Here is a 19,494-nt window from a genome sequence, read left to right on the forward strand (position 1 = left end):
AAAGTTATCATAATCATACTACTAGTTTGTGTCAGAGCCTGGAATTCAGCTAGTCCTAATTCCAAAGCCAGCTCTTTAGCTTTCTGTAAAGGGATGAAACTCTTAAAAGGTGTGCTTGAATCAAACAACAGAGCACTTAAGGCTAATTACCCATTGGACAATGATTCTATTAGCATATGTTTGGAATTTCTCTTCTCTCTGGCTCAATGTTTGGGATTAAGAGAATTGTAGGTAAGGATTAGGGGATGGAGTGAGAGGAGCAAAAGAATTTTACTTTGCAGTAAGACCAGGAGAAGGGAGGTTGGTGGTGAGCTTGTGGCAGTTTTGTCCATTCTCTTCACTTCTCCCCCTAAAGACCAAGGACTTTTACTTATCCTGACTCTGGCTGATCCTGAGGCCTCCAGGGAGCTAGCTCAGACTTCACAGCTTTACTTGTAAGAGTATTTCTCCTGAACATATTAGATATCATCTGCCCTCAAACAGACTACTTTATTTTTGGGTGCTGGATGGGACATATTTTGATTATCTTCTCCTTTTCCTTCTTTTTCTTATATAAAAATGCTCCTGAATGAATTTTTCATATCAGAGTTCCAATTTAAACTTCAAACTTATACACTAGAGGATAATTAAAATACTATTATTTGTGGAGTTCATAGTGTCACACTGTATTATAGTAGGTTGGACTGCATTAGGTCTTTCTGAACTTTACATGTAGTGGTCAACCTAGGATATCTCTCACTCTTAGCCTACATATAATAAATTCCACAATGTAACTAACAATTTTCCAGAAATTAAATTCATTAAGCATTTAATGAACACTTACGATGTGCCAAGTATCATGTTAAATGCTAGAAAAACACAAAGTGGTCCCTGTTCTTAAGGAGTTTCCATTCTCCTCAAATGTTTCTATTCTACACCAAGGTTTTAGCATGCTGCTCTCTCATTTTATATTATGGTGGGAAATAGCTGTCCTAGAAAACAGTAATTTACCTGAGGTTGAAGGGTTTCCCAAATTTTGGAGACTTGCTCCTTTGTTTTCTTGTAAGCCACAGGCAATTGCAGAATCCGAATTGTCACATCTTTGCCCAAACCCAAACTGAAGAGTTCCTGTAAGAAAAAAACAAAGTAGGTGGCTGCTGAGATGTTTTGGAGATATGCAAATGACCATTTGAAGGGTTAACTTTTCTTTAAAAAATGTAAAAGTACAGAACTCATCCTTTTTAGCATTTCTCTGAAGATTATGATGCTGAACACCCCTATCCTTTTGGTTATCCTTACTCCTTTGGCTATTTCCTCTGCTAGACTGTCACCATCTCCAACCCCTAAGTGCAGGAATTCATTTTCCAGTATTGTCCTGAATTCCTGTCTCTTCTCTCTTGGTGACTTCATCAATTCCCATGGGTTCACTTATCCTTATGCAGAGGAGTCCCAAATCTATATATCTAATTCTAATTTCTCTCCTGAGTTTCAAAGCTTACATTGCTACTTCTAAGTCCCAGAGGCATTTCAACATCATCATAGTCAAAACAAAACTTTCCTCAAGCTCCACTCCTCCCTAAAGGTCCCTTTTTCCTGTTGAGAATTCTACTATACTCCCAATCACTCAAGTTTATAGTCTCAGTTATCCCTGACGTTTTCCCTATTTTCCATGTCACCCCTTCCTCCTAATCAATTGCCAACTCTTGTTGATTTAGCCATCATACCATTGCTCACATCCACCCTCTTCTCTTCACTTACAATTTCCATTCTAAAGCTTTCCCAAAACTGCTATTGTTGTTTGGTATATTTGACTCTTCGTGACCCCATTTGGGGATTTCTAGGACAAAGATACTGTCATGGTTTGCCATTTTCTTCTCTAGCTTATTTAACAGAAGAGTAAACTGAAGCAAACAGGATTAAATGGCTTGCCCAAACTCATAGTAGTAAGTAGTAAACGCATAGCTAGTAAGAATCTGAGGCTAGATTAGGAAGATGAGAACACTTTATTTATAAATAAATACATATACAAAGTAATATGGGAGGAACTGAGGGAATCAGGAAAGACCTCTGCTAAGAGATAGGTGACAGCCCTGTAGTGAAGCATTGAAGGAAGCCGGGATTTGTTTTTTTTGTTTGTTTTTGTTTTTGTTTTTGTTTTTGTTTTCTTAACAACTTTTTATTTATAAAACATATGCATGGGTAATTTTTTTTAATATTGACCCTTGCAAAATCTTCTGTTCCAAATTTTCCCCTCCCCCCCAGATGGCAGGTAGTCCAATACATGTTAAATATGTTAAATGCAATATATGTATACATATTTGTAGTTTTCTTGTTGCAAAAAAACCCAAAAATCGGATCTAGAAAGAAAAAAAAACTGAGAAGGAAAATAAAAATGCAAGCAAACAATAACAGAAAGAATAATGCTATGTTGTGATCCACACTCACTTCCCATAGTTCTTTCTCTGCGTGTGGATGGTTCTTTTCATTACGGAATAATTGGAACTGGTTTGAATCATCTCATTGTTGAAGAGAGCCACATCCATTAGAATTGATTGTCATACTTCTTATTACTATATACAATCATCTCCTGGTTCTGCTCATTTCACTTAGCATCAGTTCATGTCAGTCTCTCCAGGCTTCTCTGAAATCATCCTGCTGATTGTTTCTTACAGTACAATAATATTCCATAACATTCATATGCCATAATTTATTCAGCCATTTTCCAATTGATGGGCATCCACTCGGTTTCCATTTCATTGCCTCTACAAAGAGGGCTGCCACAAACATTTTTGCACATGTGGGTCCCTTTCCTTCCTTTAAGATCTCTTTGGGATATAAGCCCAGTAGAAATACTGCTGGGTCAAAGGGTATGCACAGTTTGATAACTTTTTGAGAATTTGAGTTCCAAATTACTTTCCAGAATGGTTGGATCCATTCACAGTTTTACCAAAAATGTATCAATGTCCCAGTTTTCCCACATCCCCTCCAATATTTATCCTTGTCTTTTATTATTTTAGCCAATCTGACAGGTTTGTGGTGGTATCTCAGAGTTGTCTTAATTTGCATTTCTCAATGGTGATTTGGAGCACTTTTTCATATGACTAGAAATAGGGAAGCCAAAATTAAAAAAAAAAAAATAGAGAAGCCAGGGATTCTTAAGACTTAACAAAATGAAGGCTGAATAACTATTATTATTGATTGTGGAATGAACTGGATACCATTCCTCAAAAGGGCAAGTCTTCTCCCTATACCTGAGAACAATGCTTCTTTAAACTGTTAAAGTGTTTTTCAGATGACCATGTCTGGAATTTGAAGACCTCTGTAGTTAATGGGGATTTTTTCATCTGAATGCCTTGGCTAATTGGGAATATTTTATTCCTAGTGAGTATACTGATAGCATGTCTATTTGTCATGGGACATGAATCATAAGAATAGAAATTCAAAGGTTAAGATCTTTGTTATCAATGAAAAAGGAAGAGATTATAATTGGGTCCTTGATGCATTATTTTATTATAATCTCAAACTAAAGCTGGAGGGGTCTTTAGTGATCTAGTCCAATTTTCTTATTTTCCACATAAAAATGGAGTCTCAGAGACAGATACTTGCCTATGGTCACAGAGAGAGCAGTACCAGTCAGTTCCCTCACCCTGGACTCCTGAAGTGACTGCGTATATAAGAGGGAGCTATTTTTTCTGTCCAAATCTGAGCTTCCACTTTTTCTGGAAACTGCTGGATCTTTCATAAGAGATCTTTGCATTTTGTACAAAGTTCTGCTGAGTAATTTGGAAAGGAGATGATAAGGCCATACTTGATTTTCTTCAGGAGGAATTGACATGATTTCAGTTCAAGGACCAGCCTTTTTTTCCTTTTCTTTCTCATTCTGAATCATATTTTTTTATTCAATCAATAATTCTTCCCCCATCATCCTTAGGGTGTATGGTACTGTTACTGCATGACATGGAAGAAAAAATTCCAGGTTTCCATTATGTGGAAACAACTCTATTTGGGTTGGAATGATAGAGGGGAAAATTATTCTTCTGCTCTTATGTGGATTTAACTTTTTAAATGATCAGGTTCAGTTAGATAGATGTCTAAACTGACCTGGTCATCTTGACATTCTCTTATTGTATTGTTTAGATGGCCAAACTGGCAAGTACTTGAAAAAATATGTAGGCAGGAAGAGGGAGAGCTTAACAAAGAGAAAGAAGTAGAGAGCTATAGGAGATTTTGAGTGCTATCCTTTTAAATGTTTCCAATGATGTGGTAGAATACACAGAAGGTTTCTTTCAGCACCAATACTTAGAAGTAAAATGTATATTTTCCTTTCAGGGGTAATATCCCTGAGGACAGGCTAATCCATCCCTTGTGATATTTCTCATTAGGTAAGGATAATTTAAATTCTCTCCTGGAATAATGAGATTGGATCTTATGCTCAATTTTTCCTGTACTTTTTTTGTGCTGTGAGGGTATGTGCCTTCCATGTCACCAATGTAACTGTCCTAGAAAGAACATATAGTTGTGGCTAGAACACTTATCTCGAAGCCAGGAGGAACTGAGTTCAAATTCTGATTCTGACGATGAAACCAGGTATGTCATTTGACTTCTCATGCTCTAGTACTTCTCTAGTGCTTTGAAATTGCAGAGAAGGTGATGAACTGAATTGGCAAAGCAAATTTTCTTGCTTGGGACTCCCTTTGCAAGACAATTGCAGGTCTTGTTCCTATCCCTTTTTGTCCGGGGTATTCAAGACCTGATGTGGACCCAAACTTGAAAAACAATATAGTCTCCAAAGTTTTAACATTCAAGAGAGAGAGTTCCCCATAGTGCCTCAGAAGATAGCCTTTAAAAGACAGAGTTCTGCATTTGACCCCTTGGCCCCTAGGCTCCAGAATCTAAAGAACAGCCTGAAAACATGTGGGAAGATTTGTTCCTAACACCTACCATGTTGAGCCGGCCATAGTTTCTAAGACGTGTTGCAGGCAGGTAGTTTTAGGCCATTTTCATAGAGCTACTCTATAGGCATAGATCCCAGCACCAAATAGCACTTAACTGGGAAATCTGCCTTTGAATGCTGCTTCCTGAATAACGGTTCCAATTTTCTTGTCAGCGGAAACATTGATTAGCTGTGCTCAATAAGCTATCTGACACAGGCAAGAAAACAATGCCCATGGGAAGTAAACAAATCCAGAGAACAGGGCCAGTCTTTCTCCTGTGGAGCACTGTCCGGCTGTGATTGATCATTGCATCATCTTCACTTAAGAATGCAATTCTGTTTCTTGCTTTGACAAATAAATAAAGAACAGCCCGGGCTGGTTCACAATTAGCATTTTATTTCCCACCACAGCACACCCCTCCTCCCCATCTCCATCCCCACCACCACCCACCACAGGCTGCTGCGCCACCCCCATCATATACTCTGTATAAGAATTAATTCTCCATTTAAAAGTTAAGATTCTAGAAATATTGCTGATTGTCATTTTGGAGTTAGTTATTTCACCCATACTTCTAGAAAGGAAAAGATCTAGATTTCTAGAAGGAAAAATCTGAACATCAAAGTGGACCATAATTGAAGAAAAGATGTAGTAGTTTTATTTTTTCCTATTCATTAGGAGTCTATATTCCCTAGGCATTGATTTAATGTAATTCTGTTTCTCATTTCTTCCTTTTGCCTCTTATACCATTTCTCCTCCCTCCTTCTCCACTGCAATTTTCACCTTACAATGGCAGTGGGAGAGTTCTGGCTGTCTCTTTACTTGAGCCAAAACAACAGCATCATCACTAATTATGGTACTACCTTAATGGCAATAGAAACCCTAAAATGACTTAGGAGGGGCTTTCTGCTGCTTTGATTTCCATTTTTTTATTTGTCCATCTGTACATTGCTTTCTATAACTAACCTCAACTCCCCCACCCACAACATATTGCCATATAGGTTATATAAGGTCCTATCAAGTCCTGAAGTTAGTCAATATTCATCAACAATTATTTATTAAGTCCTTGCTATGTGCAAGCTCCAGACCTCAAGGGACTACATTCTAATGGAGAAAGCAACATAAACAATACATACACACAGAATATATAGAGAGTGGATAGAAGGTAATCTGAGAGGGGGAGGCAGTAGTGGCTAGAAGGCCTGGGAAAGGCTTCCTGCAAAAGGTAAGATTGGAGAAAGCCAGGAAGACTAAGAGATGGAGGTAAGGAAGGAAGGCATTCCAGACACTGGGGGACTACCATGCAAAAGCTCAGAGTCTAGAGTTGGAGTTTTATGTGTGAGAAAAATTAAGTAGTCCAGTGTACTTGGATTGTTGAGTGTGTAAAAAAGAGTGAAAGTAAAAGGGGGCAGGGTATGAAATCTTTAAAATTTTTTCTAAGTGAAAATTTGTTATATCTATCTATTTATATGTACATATATATTTAAATTCCATGTAATATTTATTTGTTGTACATTTTTAAGATAATAGTATTTTCTCCCAAACTCATTTGAATTCCAAAGCGCTTTCTTCTTTTGAAGAAAATAGGCAATTTGATCTAGTTTATAAATGTGCTATCATGGAAAACATTTCCATACTACTCATAGTTGTGAAATAAGAAACAAATCAAAAGAAAAAAAACATGAGAAAGAATAAAATAATTGAAAGAAATATGCTTCAATCTGCAGTCTGAGTCCATCATTTCTTTATCTGGATTTGGAGAGCATTTTCCTTTGTGAATCCTTTGTACTTGTCTTGGATTACTGTGTTGATAAGAAGAGCAGAGTCATTCATAGTTGATCATCACCACACAATATTGCTAATAGTGTGTACAGTGTTTTTCTGGATCTGCTCTTTTGCTTTGCATCCAGTTGTACAAGTCCTTCCAGGTTTTCCTGAAATCTGGCTGTTCATCATTTCTTATTGCACAATAATAGCTCATTATATTCAAATACCACAGTTTGCTCAGCCCCAATTGATGGGTATCGCCTTAAATTTCCAATTCTTTGCTACCACAAAAAGAGCTGCTGTAAATACTTCTGCACATGTATGATGTCTTTGGGACAAAGATTCAGTAGAGATGTTGCACAGTTTGATAGCCCTTTGGGCATAGTTCCAAATCGTTCTCCAAACTGCTTGGATCAATTCAAAATGCTACCAAGAGCACATTAATATCCCAATTTTCCCACATTTTCTCCAACATTTATCAATTTCCTTTTTTGTCACATTGGCCAATCTGTCAAGTGTGAGATTGTATCTTAGAGTTCTTTTTATTTGCAGTTCTCTAATCAGAGGTGATTTAGAGCAATTCTTCATATACCCATAAGATAGCTTTGATTTCTTCATATGAAAACTGCTTATTCATATCCTTTGCTCATTTATTTATTGGTGAATGGCTTGTATTTTTATAAATTTGACAAGACTATTTCCCTGTTTTCTGCTTTCCTTCTAATCTTGATTATATTGGTTCTGTTTGTAAAAAAAAGTTTTTTTTTAAAATTTAATATAATCAAAATTATCTATTTTGTAATGTTCCTTGTCTCTTAATTGATCATCATTGTTTCTCCTTCCCATAAGTCTGACAAGAAGACTATTATGTGCTCTTTTATTTGCTTATGGTGTTCCCCTTTACATCTAAATCATGCACCCATTTAGGCATTATCTTAGTATATCATGAAAGATATTGGTCTACATATAATAATTTTAAACATTTAATATTTTAAAATTTTGAGTTCCAAATTCTCTTTCTCTTCCTCTCCTTTCCTTGTCAAAGGAAAACAAGCAATTTGATATAAATTATACATGTGTAGTCATGCAATATTTCCATATTAGCCATGTTACTAAAGACAACACAGACCAAAAACAAAACAAAAAAAATAAAAAAATTAAAGAGATTTTTTAAAAGTATGCTTTCATCTGTATTCAGACTCCCCCACTTCTTTCTCACATTTTTCATCATAAGTCCTTTGAAATAGTTTTAGATCACTGTATTGCTGAGAATAGCTAAGTCCTTCACAGTTGATCACTGTATAATATTGCTATTGCTATGTACAGTGTTCTCCTGGTTCTGTTCATTTCACTTTGCATCAATTTATATAAATCTTAGGAAGAATCAATGTTCAAAAAGGAAATTATATGCTGGAGGGTATAAGGAATCATAGAAGTTTACTGAAGTAGAGAGTGCTGTATTAGACCTGCTCTTTAGGAAAATTACTTCAACAGATGATTAGTGAATAGATTGAAATGGGAAGAGACTTAAAGCAAAGAGATCAGTTTGAAGACTGTTGTAATAGCTCATGCAAGAAGGAACAAAAAGACCTCTTCAGGGATTGGGACAAGGGCAGAGAGAGAATGTTCATATGAGAGATATTGTGAAGATAAAAATGATAAGCTTGCAATAGCAGTATCACTGCTGCCATGAATGCCTTGCCTTTATGTCTGCAGTGGTGTTTTGTCTCACCTTGAGGATGTTTTCTCTTTTGCTCCTTCCCTTCCCACAGTGTCACAATACAGATAAACCTAATCCTTCTTAATTTGCCTCAGTTACAGAATACACAGGTTATGACTATGACTATTTAAATATTTTTGGAGAGGGAAAACAAATAAGCAGGATGGTAGTGCAGGTTTTCTCTATGAAGTGTGTAAAAGAATTAAATAACTTCACTTTTCTCAAGAAAAAAAAAAAAAGATGGGTTCAAGGTCCGATGCTGGACAAGTTACTTAAGTCTGATGAGTCTCAGTTTTCTTTCAATGGGAATAACAACTATCCTTGTCCTATATATTTCACAGATGTGAATAGATGAGGAAAATGTTTTATAAATACTTAAACCACTACAAAAATATAAACTCTTATTATGATGTATTGCCTTTAACCAGTCTCTAATTGTTTCATGTACATATTTTGTCTTCTAATTAGACTGTAATATAGTATATTGAGTATCTACAAATGCAAACCAGAACAGGGCTGATTACATAACTCAACAAATGCCTGCCACTCAGACAGTGATGATATTAGGTCATTAGGTACGTGGTCATCTGACACTTTTCCTAACTACATCTTCTATGCCTGAGAATGAAATCCTGCCAATCTCAGAGGAACTCTGGCTAGAGTGTGCCAAATGCAAATTTTACAGCATTCACTGTTGGTATAAGACCCATGGAAAATGTTCATATGGGAGGTTCTGACTACACTGCTACTTGATTAAAGGAGGGAGCAAGTAAGAGAGGTCTACAGCTAGAGAATGCCATAAAACACAGAATGTCTGGAGTCAGCAAGATTCACTTTCCTGAATTCAAATCTAGTCTCTGACAGTTACTAGCTGTGTGATTCTGGGCAAGCCTGCCTTAGTGTCCTTATCTGTAAAATGACCTGAAGAAGGAAATGGCAAATCACTCTGATATCTTTGCTAAGAAAACACCAAATGGGAACACAAGGAGTTAGACATGATTGAAAATGACTGAACAATAAAAAGGAAAGAGGATTAGCTCTTAATTCTAACTTCAATTCTAACTTAATTCTAACATGGATCCTTAGCAGATACTCCTGGCTCTATTACTGACTAGCTACATATATACTGGTTAAATCATTTCACCTTTCCAGTCCTCATTTTTCTCACTTTTAAATACACGGATGGGCATCTTAAACAAGAAATAAAAAATCATTTGGACAGAGGTAGTGTTGTCATCAGTGCTGCCTATTAAAAGCAAGGGATGCAAAAGAAAAATATAGCATTGGAATGAGATAATTGAGGCCATTTCCAATGATCTTATGATGAAGAGAGCCATCTGTACCCAGAGAGAGGAATGTGAGAACTGAATGTGGATCACAACATAGCATTTTCACTCTTTTTGTTGTTGTTTGCTTGCATTTTGTTTTCTTTCTCATTTTTTTTCACTTTTGATCTAATTTTTCTTGTCCAGTAAGATATTGTTGCATATATTGGATTTAACATATATTTAAACATGTTTAACATATATTGGATTACTTGCCATCTAGGGGAGGTAGGGAGGGGGGAAGGAGGGGAAAATTTAGAACACAAGCTTTTGCAAGGGTCATTGTTGAAAAATTATTCATGCATATGTTTTAAAAATAAAAAGCTTGAAATAAATAAATAAATAAAAAGAAAAATATACAGTTGGGATGTAAGCAGCTCTCAAGGAGAAGGTGTTTAGGAATGATTTAATATGTAGGAATTACAAGCTTCTGATTAGAGATGAAGTATATCTTACAAGGAATGACAAATACATATATATATATATATATCTGGTATCTTTTACATCTGAGGCTTTCTTTTGAAAATGAAATGGAAGAGATGGATGGAGAAGGCATCTATATTAGCCAAACTAAACAGCAAAGTAATTATGATGCAATTCATAGTTCTACATGCCAAAGTGATTGGGGCCCAGGGGCTGAGAGGCAGGAATTCCTGGGTTCAAATGTGACCTCAGATTTTATTAGTTTTGTGACCCTAGCTAAGTCACTTAATTTGTCTGCCATGTTTTCTCAACTGTAAAATGAACTGGAAAAGGAAATGGCAAACCATCCTAGGATTTTTGCAGAGAAAACCCTAAATAGGTTCATGAAAGATAGCTAAGAAAAGATTAGCGATTTTAGTTTCAATCAAGTAGAGGGTCTGGAAATTAAATCAGAAAGAAAGAAAGGAAAAATAGAAGGAATATGAAGAAATGAAGACAATGAATCTATATAGTACTTTCTGAAAATTTGATTGTGATAGTGAGAAAAGAGTAATGGTTGTTTTTCATTCCCAGTCTAATAAGACACCATACCCATATTTACAGGTTTGGGATGCAATGAGGGATGCAGAATTTTGTATGTCAGGTATGTTTGGAAGGTATTTTGGATACATTGAACACTTCCAACTCAATAAGAAAATAAAAATCACCCAAATTCATGAAGTCATCCATCAAGGAAATTGCTTTATAAAACAATATTTACAGATGACTATACTTTTTATGTACATGAGAATTTTCTGACATTTAAATGGTACGTTAAGGTTTAAAAAGTGTTTTATATAAGTTAGCCTGTATGATTATTACAATGATTTTACTCTGCTTATTTATATTTTGCAGATGAAAAAACTGAGGCTCAGAAAGAGCTCATCATGACTTGTTTAGGGTCATATAGCTAAGAAATGGCATATGAATCCATCCTAGTTAAATCCAAGCCTACCAGTCTATGTTTTGACATGATAAATGCTTCCCACTAAACATCATATTCCTACATCCCAAAATTATATTCACAGGTTCATTTAATTGTTTTTTTTGGTTTGTTTGTTTTTTGGTCTAGGCAGTTAGGGTTTAGTGACTTGCCCAGAGTCATATAGCTAGTAAATGATAAGTGTCTGAGACTGGATTTGAACTGTAGTGCTCTATTCACTGCATCATCTAGCTGCCTCAAGTCCATTTAGTTTTGACCCAATAGGTACATCTGATAAATAAACAGCCTCTTCCCTTTCTATAAAATCTACCACTGAAAATAGTGAAGTAAAATAACTTATAAAACACTTGAAGATTTACAAAGAATTTTACCTATGTAATATGATTTAATACAAAACAATCTAGATTAATGATTGTTACTGATAGTACTTGTCAATTTTCACTTTGTAATTTGCTCTTTGTTCCTGCCTTTACTCCACCATCCTGGTTCCATCTCTCTCTAGAGAACTATAACTTCTTTATTATTTTTTAAAAGAGTTTTAGAAGTCAGCACAATGATGCTGCTGTTATCCATTATACTTAATAAGAGTTTTGTTGTATTTTAGTGTAGTTATTAACATTTTTGTATTTAGATACTTTATTCTCTTGGCTCTGCTTTCTTCAAGTCTTTTTACTTTATATAAATCTTCGAATCTTTTTCTTAATTCTTCATATTCTAATTTCTCATACTGTCATTCTATTCCATTCAAATTCCATGATTTGTTTAGCTATATCCCAGTCATTGGACACATTTTTTCTTCAGCTTTTTGTAACTACAAATAATGATATTATAAATACTTTTGTTCATTATGAGTCTTGTTTCTATTAACTGCCTTGGGGTATAATCTTACTAGTGGGATTTCTGGGTCACAAAGTATGAACAGATTAGTAATTTTTTCTTATATAATTGCAAATATATTCAAAAACAATTGAACCATCAACTCTACCAGCAGAGAATGCCTTTCTTCCCACAGCCTCTCCAACATTGAATTTTCCCATATTTTATTTTTTCTCTAATTTCATAGGTGTGACATAAATAACACTAGGATTGCTTTTATTATAATTTGTTTTTCTACTGCTTTGTGTGATTTGAACAGTTTTTCAAAGGATTGTTGAAGGTTTAAGACATTTTTATAGTACCTTAAGATTGCAAAACTCTAAAACTAGTAAATGGCATGACAGATAAATCATTGGACTCGGAGTAAGGAGGACTCATATTCCAAACCTATTTCCATCACTTGATATCTAAGTAATCCCATAGTCTCAGTTTCTTCATCTGGATAATTGAAATAATTATTGGAATAATAATATTTATCTTATATGGTGGTTGTGAAGACCAAATGAAATAACATTATGTATTGCACTTTGCAAACTTTGAAGTGCAATATAAATGCTAGTTCTTATTCTTTTACATAATAAATGTTTATTGGATTGAATTAAGGACAACTTGGAAAGGGTTTTTGCAAAGCTAAGATTTTACTGAAATTTGAAAGAAGCCAAGTGAGCTAGAAGGGCAAAGATGAAGAGGGAATTCCAGGAGCTGGGAATAGTCAATGAAAATTCAGGGAATAAGGATGAATATCAAGTATGAGAAATAACAAGGAAGTTAATGTCATTGAATTATAGAACATATGGAAGGGAATGTGTAAGAGTATCTGTAAGGGAAAAAAAGAGTATCTATAACAAGTCTGGAAAAGCAAGAGAGGGGCAGATTAGAAAGAACTTAGAAGCCAAACAAAAGATTTCATTTGATATTGGAGGTATTAGGGAATCACTGAAGTCTACTGAATGGAGAGGGATAATAGGGTTGGACCTGCATTTTGGAAAGATGAATATGACAGAAGAGTGGAAGATGAATCTGAGTGGGAAGAAGAGGCTGGAAGACCAAGTAGCAAGCATTTGTAATTTGCACTGATATAAGGAAAGTTTCAATATCAGAGAAGAGAAGGGGATGCAAGAAATATGATGAAAGATAAAAATGACAGGATTTGATAACTGATTGAATATGGTATGTGTATGTATGTGTGAGATAGCGAAAGAATGAGTTAATTATGATGTCTCTCTATTGCCTCATTCTCTATTTCTTTTAGTGATTCATGTTCTATATCACAACTCTCAACTGTACAAATCTCCAAGGCTTGTCCTGAATCCTTTTATCTTCTTTCTCTATCCACTCTCACTTCATGATCTCATCAGCTCTCATGGATTCAAATATTATCTCTATGTAAATGAACTGGAAATCTATAACTGTAACTTCAATATCTCCCCTCAACTTCAATCATGAAATTACATTTGTCTATTGGAAATTTCAAATTGGTCTCCATTAGGCATCTTAAATTCAATATATCAAAAATTGTACTTGTTCCCCCCCAAAAAATACCTCTTTTCCAAACATAGTCTATCAAAAGAACCAATGTCCTTCCAGTCATCAAAGTACACAACTTCAGCATTATTCTTGATTTCTGTGGAACTGTTTAATTTTTGGTTGTGTACCCCCTAGCAATACTGACCTTGGACATGACATTTAATCTCTCTCGGTCTTGATTGATTGATTAAAAATCAAGATTTGTTTTCTCATATATTATATATCCAGTTTTTGGGTTTTTTTTTTAAATTTTATTTTATAATTATAACATTTTTTTGACAGTACATATGCATGGGTATTTTTTACAACATTATCCCTTGCACTTACTTCTATTCAGATTTTTTCCCTTCCTCCCCCAACCCCCTCCCCCAGATGGCAGGCAGTCTTATATATGTTAAATATATTACAGTATATTCTAGATACAATATATGTGTGTAGAACCGAATTTTTTTGTTGCACAGGAAGAATTGGATTCAGAAGGTAAAAATAACAGTTTACATTCATTTCCCAGTGTTCCTTTTCTGGATGTAGCTGGTTCTGTCCATCATTAATCAATTGGAATTGGATTAGCTCTTCTCTATGTTGAAGAAATCCACTTCCATCAGCATACATCCTTGTACAGTATCATTGTTGAAGTGTATAATGATCTTCTGGTTCTGCTCGTTTCACTCAGCATCAGTTGATGTAAGTCTCTCCAAGCCTCTCTGTATTTCTCCTGTTGGTCATTTCTTATAGAACAATAATATTCCATAACATTCATATACCATAGTTTACCCAACCATTCTCCAATTGATGGACATCCATTCATCTTCCAGCTTCTAGCCACTATGAAAAGGGCTGCCACAAACATTTTGGCACATACAGGACCCTTTCCCTTCTTTAGTAGTTCCTTGGGGTATAAGCCCAGTAGTAGCACTGCTGGGTCAAAGGGTATGCACATTTTGATAACTTTTTGGGCATAATTCCAGATTGCTCTCCAGAATGGTTGGATTCTTTCACAACTCCACCAACAATGCATCAGTGTCCCAGTTTTCCCACAGCCCCTCCAACATTCATCGTTATTTGTTCCTGTCATCTTAACCAATCTGACAGGTGTGTAATGATACCTCAGAGTTGTCTTAATTTGCATTTCTCTGATCAATAGTGATTTGGAACACTCTTTCATATGAGTGGAAATAGTTTTAATTTCATCATCTGAAAATTGTCTGTTCATATCCTTTGACCATGTATCAATTGGAGAATGGCTTGATTTCTTATAAATTAAAGTCAATTCTCTGTATATTTTGGAGATGAGGCCTTTATCAGAACCTTTAACTGTAAAAATTTTTTCCCAATTTGTTACTTCCCTTCTAATCTTGTTTGCATTAGTTTTGTTTGTGCAGAAACTTTTTAATTTGGTGTAATCAAAATGTTCTATTTTGTGATCAATAATGGTCTCTAGTTCTCCCTTGGACACAAACTCCTTCCTCCTCCACAAGTCTGAGAGGTAAACCATCCCATGTTCCTCCAATTTATTTATGATTTCGTTCTTTATGCCTAAATCTTGGACCCATTTTGATCGTATCTTAGTATGTGGTGTTAAATGTGGGTCCATGCCTAGTTTCTGCCATACTAATTTCCAGTTTTCCCAGCAGTTTTTGTCAAATAATGAATTCTTATCCCAAAATTTGGGATCTTTGGGTTTGTCAAAGATTAGATTGCTATTTTTATTCACTATCTTGCCCTGTTAACCTAACCTATGCCACTGATCAACTAGTCTATTTCTTAGCCAATACCAAATGGTTTTGGTGACTGTTGCTTTATAATATAGCTTTAAATCAGGTACACTTAGACCACCTTCCTCTGACTTTTTTTTCATTAGTTCCCTTGCAATTCTCGACCTTTTATTCTTCCATATGAATTTTGTTGTTATTTTTTCTAGGTTATTAAAATAGTTTCTTGGGAGTCTGATTGGTATAGCACTAAATAAATAGATTAGTTTGGGGAGTATTGTCATCTTTATTATATTCGCTCGGCCTATCCAAGAACACTGAATGTCTTTCCAATTATTTAAATCTGACTTTATTTTTGTGGCAAGTGTTTTGTAATTTTGCTCATATAATTCCTGACTCTCCTTTGGTAGATATATTCCCAAATATTTGATACTATCGACTGTTATTTTGAATGGAATTTCTCTTTGTATCTCTTGCTGTTGGATTGTGTTGGTAATGTATAAAAATCCTGAGGATTTATGTGGATTTATTTTGTATCCTGCGACTTTGCTAAAATTCTAAATTATTTCTAATAGCTTTTTAGCAGAGTCTTTGGGGTTCTCTAAGTATACCATCATGTCATCTGCGAAAAGTGACAATTTGATTTCTTCATTTCCTACTCTAATTCCTTGGATCTCTTTCTCGGCTCTTATTGCCAAGGCTAGAGTTTGTAGTACTATATTGAATAGTCATGATGATAGTGGGCAACCTTGTTTCACTCCTGATCTTACAGGGAAAGGTTCTAGTTTATCACCATTACATATGATGTTTACTGAAGGTTTTAAATATATGCTCTTTATTATTTTAAGGAATAGTCCATTTATTCCTATACTCTCAAGCGTTTTTAGTAGGAATGGATGTTGGATTTTATCAAATGCCTTTTCTGCATCTATTGAGATGATCATATGGTTTTTATTAATTTGATTATTAATATGGTCAATTATACTAATAGTTTTCCTAATATTAAACCAGCCCTGCATTCCTGGTATAAATCCCACTTGGTCATAGTGTATTATCCTGGGGATGATTTTCTGAAGTCTATTTGCTAATATCTTATTTAAGATTTTAGCATCAATATTCATTAAGGAAATTGGTCTATAGTTTTCTTTCTCAGTTTTCGATCTACCTGGTTTAGGTATCAGTACCATGTCTGTGTCATAGAAGGAGTTTGGTAGGACTCCTTCAATCCCTATTTTTTCAAATAGTTTACATAGCATTGGAGTTAGTTGTTCTTTAAATGTTTGGTAGAATTCACCTGTAAATCCATCTGGTCCTGGGGACTTTTTCTTAGGAAGTTGGTTAATAGCTTGGTCTATTTCTTTTTCTGAGATGGGACTATTTAGACTGCTTACTTCTTCCTCTGTTAATCTGGGCAAGCTATATTTTTGAAGGTATTCTTCCATTTCATTTAAGTTATCGAATTTATCAGCATAAAGTTGAGCAAAGTAGCTCCTAACTATTGTTCTAATTTCCTCTTCATTAGTGGTGAGTTCACCCTTTTCATTTTCAAGACTATCAATTTGCTTTTTCTCTTTCCTTTTTTTAATCAGGTTTACTAAGGGTTTGTCTATTTTGTTGGTTTTTTCATAAAACCAACTCTTAGTTTTATTAATTAATTCAATAGTTTTTTTACTTTCAATTTTATTAATCTCACCTTTTATTTTTTGGATTTCAAGTTTTGTGTTTGTCTGGGGGTTTTTAATTTGTTCCTTTTCTAGCAATTTTAGTTGTAAGCCCAATTCGTTGGCCCTCTCTTTCTCTATTTTATGCAAGTAGGCCTGTAGAGATATAAAACTTCCCCTTATTACTGCTTTGGCTGTATCCCACACATTTTGGTATGATGTCTCATTATTGTCATTTTCTTGGGTGAAGTTATTAATTATGTCTATGATTTGCTGTTTTACCCAATCATTCTTTAGTATAAGATTATTTAGTTTCCAATTATTTTTTGGTCTATTTTCCCCTGGCTTTTTATTAAATGTTATTTTGATTGCATTATGGTCTGAAAAGGATGCATTTACTATTTCTGCCTTACTGCATTTGATTTTGAGGTTTTTATGCCCTAGTATATGATCAATTTTTGTATAGGTTCCATGAACTGCTGAGAAGAAAGTATATTCCTTTCTGTCTCCATTTAGCTTTCGCCAAAGATCTATCATATCAAACTTTTCTAGTATTCTATTTACCTCTTTGACTTCTTTCTTATTTATTTTGTGGTTTGATTTATCTAATTCTGAGAGTGCAAGGTTGAGATCTCCCGTTATTATAGTTTTGCTATCTATTTCCTCTTGCAGCTCTCTTAATTTCTCTTTTAAGAATTTAGATGCTGCACCACTTGGTGCATACATGTTTAATATTGATACTGCTTCACTATTGATGCTTCCCTTTAGCAGGATATAATGCCCTTCCTTATCTCTTTTAATTAGATCAATTTTTGTTTTTGCTTGATCTGAGATGAGGATGGCTACTCCTGCTTTTTTGGTTTTGCCTGAAGCATAATAGATTCTGCTCCACCCTTTTACTTTTAGTTTGAATTCAGGTGTGTTATCTGTAAACAACATATAGTAGGATTCTGACTTTTAATCCAGTCTGCTAACTGCTTCCTCTTTATGAGGCAGTTTGCCCCATTCACATTTATGGTTAGAAGGACCAATTCTATATTGCTTGCCATCCTATTAACCCCTGCTTATGCTTTTCCCCTTTCCTTCCCTTTTACCCTCCTATCCAGTATTAAACTGGTGAACACCACTTGCTTTTCACAGCCCTCCCTTTTTAGGATCCCTCCCCCACCTTAAAGATCCTCCCCTTATTTTACCCCTTTTCCTCGAAATTACTGTATTCCCTTCCCCTTAGCTTACTCCTTCCCTTTCACTTTTCAGTGAAGTGGAAGAAGTTTCACCATAAATAGAATATGTCTATTGATACACGCTATGTTCATCTCCCTCCTTTCTTTCTCTCAGATATAATAGGTTACCTTTGCCTCTTCATGAGATGTAGTACCACCACTTTATACTTTTTTATGATATAATCTCCTTTCCACCTCTAGTTTCTAAGACAAATTGTACATATATTCTTTACATATTTTTTTGACAGAAGTATAGTTCTCAAGATTTCTTTTTACCTTTTTAGAAATCTCTTGATTTCTGTATTTGAAGATCAAACCTTTTATGTAGGTCTGGTTTTTTCATTAAAAATAGATGGAATTCATTTATTTCGTTAAATGTCCATCTTCTTCCCTGGAAAACGAGGCTCATTCTTGCTGGGTAAGTTATTCTTGGCTGCATACCAAGTTCCTTAGCCTTTCGGAATATCATGTTCCAGGCCCTGCGTTCTTTTAATGTGGACGCTGCTAGATCCTGGGTTATCCTTATTGTGGATCCTCCATATCTGAATTGTTTTTTTCTAGCAGCTTCCAATATCTTTTCCTTTGTCTGATGGTTCTTGAACTTGGCCACTATATTTCTTGGCGTTTTGATTTTAGGGTCCCTTTCAGTAGGTGATCGATGAATTTTTTCAATGTCTATTTTACCCTCTGTTTCCAAAATGTCTGGGCAGTTCTCTTTGATAATTTCCTCGAAAATGGTGTCCAAGCTCTTTTTTTCCTCCCATTTTTCAGGGAGTCCGATTATTCTCAAATTGTCTCTCCTGGATCTGTTTTCCAGGTCTGTTGTCTTTCTGGTAAGGTACTTGACAGTCTTTTCAATTGTTTCATTTCTCTGGTTTTGCTTGACTCCCTCTTGGTTTCTCCTTGAGTCATTCATTTCTACTTGTTCCAGTCTAATTTTCAATGATGTATTTTCTTCACTCACTTTTTTTATATCTCTTTGTAATTGTCCAATTGAGTTTTTATCTTCTATGGAATTTTTTTCCATTTTATCCATTTTATTTTTTAGAGAGCTGATTTCTTTTTCCAGCTCACTAATCCTGTTTTCCTTGGAGTTGTTTACCTTTTCCAGCTCACTAATCCTGTTTTCCTTGGAGTTGTTTACCTTTTCCAGCTCACTAATCTTGTTTCTCAATGATTTGATTTCTTTATCCACTCTGTCTTTGAATGCATGGGATGACTTCTCCAGGCTCTCTTGCCAAGCTTCCCTTTCCTTTTCCCATTTCTCTTCCAGCTCTCTTGTGAGAGCCTTTTTGATTTCCTCTATGAGGTTCTTTTGTATTGAGGAGCAGCTTATATCCCTCCCAGGGGATACATCTGGGGACAGTC

General features: G+C 35.1%; 1 protein-coding gene across 3 annotated transcripts in view; it reads right to left on the reverse strand.

Moving 5' to 3' along the window:
* Positions 1-19,494, reverse strand: part of PGPEP1L (pyroglutamyl-peptidase I like) — a 104,870-nt gene that overhangs the window by 7,964 nt on the left and 77,412 nt on the right. For all 3 annotated transcript variants that reach the window (XM_074295050.1, XM_074295049.1, XM_074295051.1), the window contains one exon: positions 991-1,107. In XM_074295050.1, coding sequence (XP_074151151.1) covers positions 991-1,107 — 117 coding nt within the window. The remainder of the gene's footprint in view (positions 1-990; positions 1,108-19,494) is intronic.

This window comes from Sminthopsis crassicaudata, chromosome 2, assembly GCF_048593235.1.
Source record: "Sminthopsis crassicaudata isolate SCR6 chromosome 2, ASM4859323v1, whole genome shotgun sequence".
Taxonomy (NCBI): Eukaryota; Metazoa; Chordata; class Mammalia; order Dasyuromorphia; family Dasyuridae; genus Sminthopsis; species Sminthopsis crassicaudata.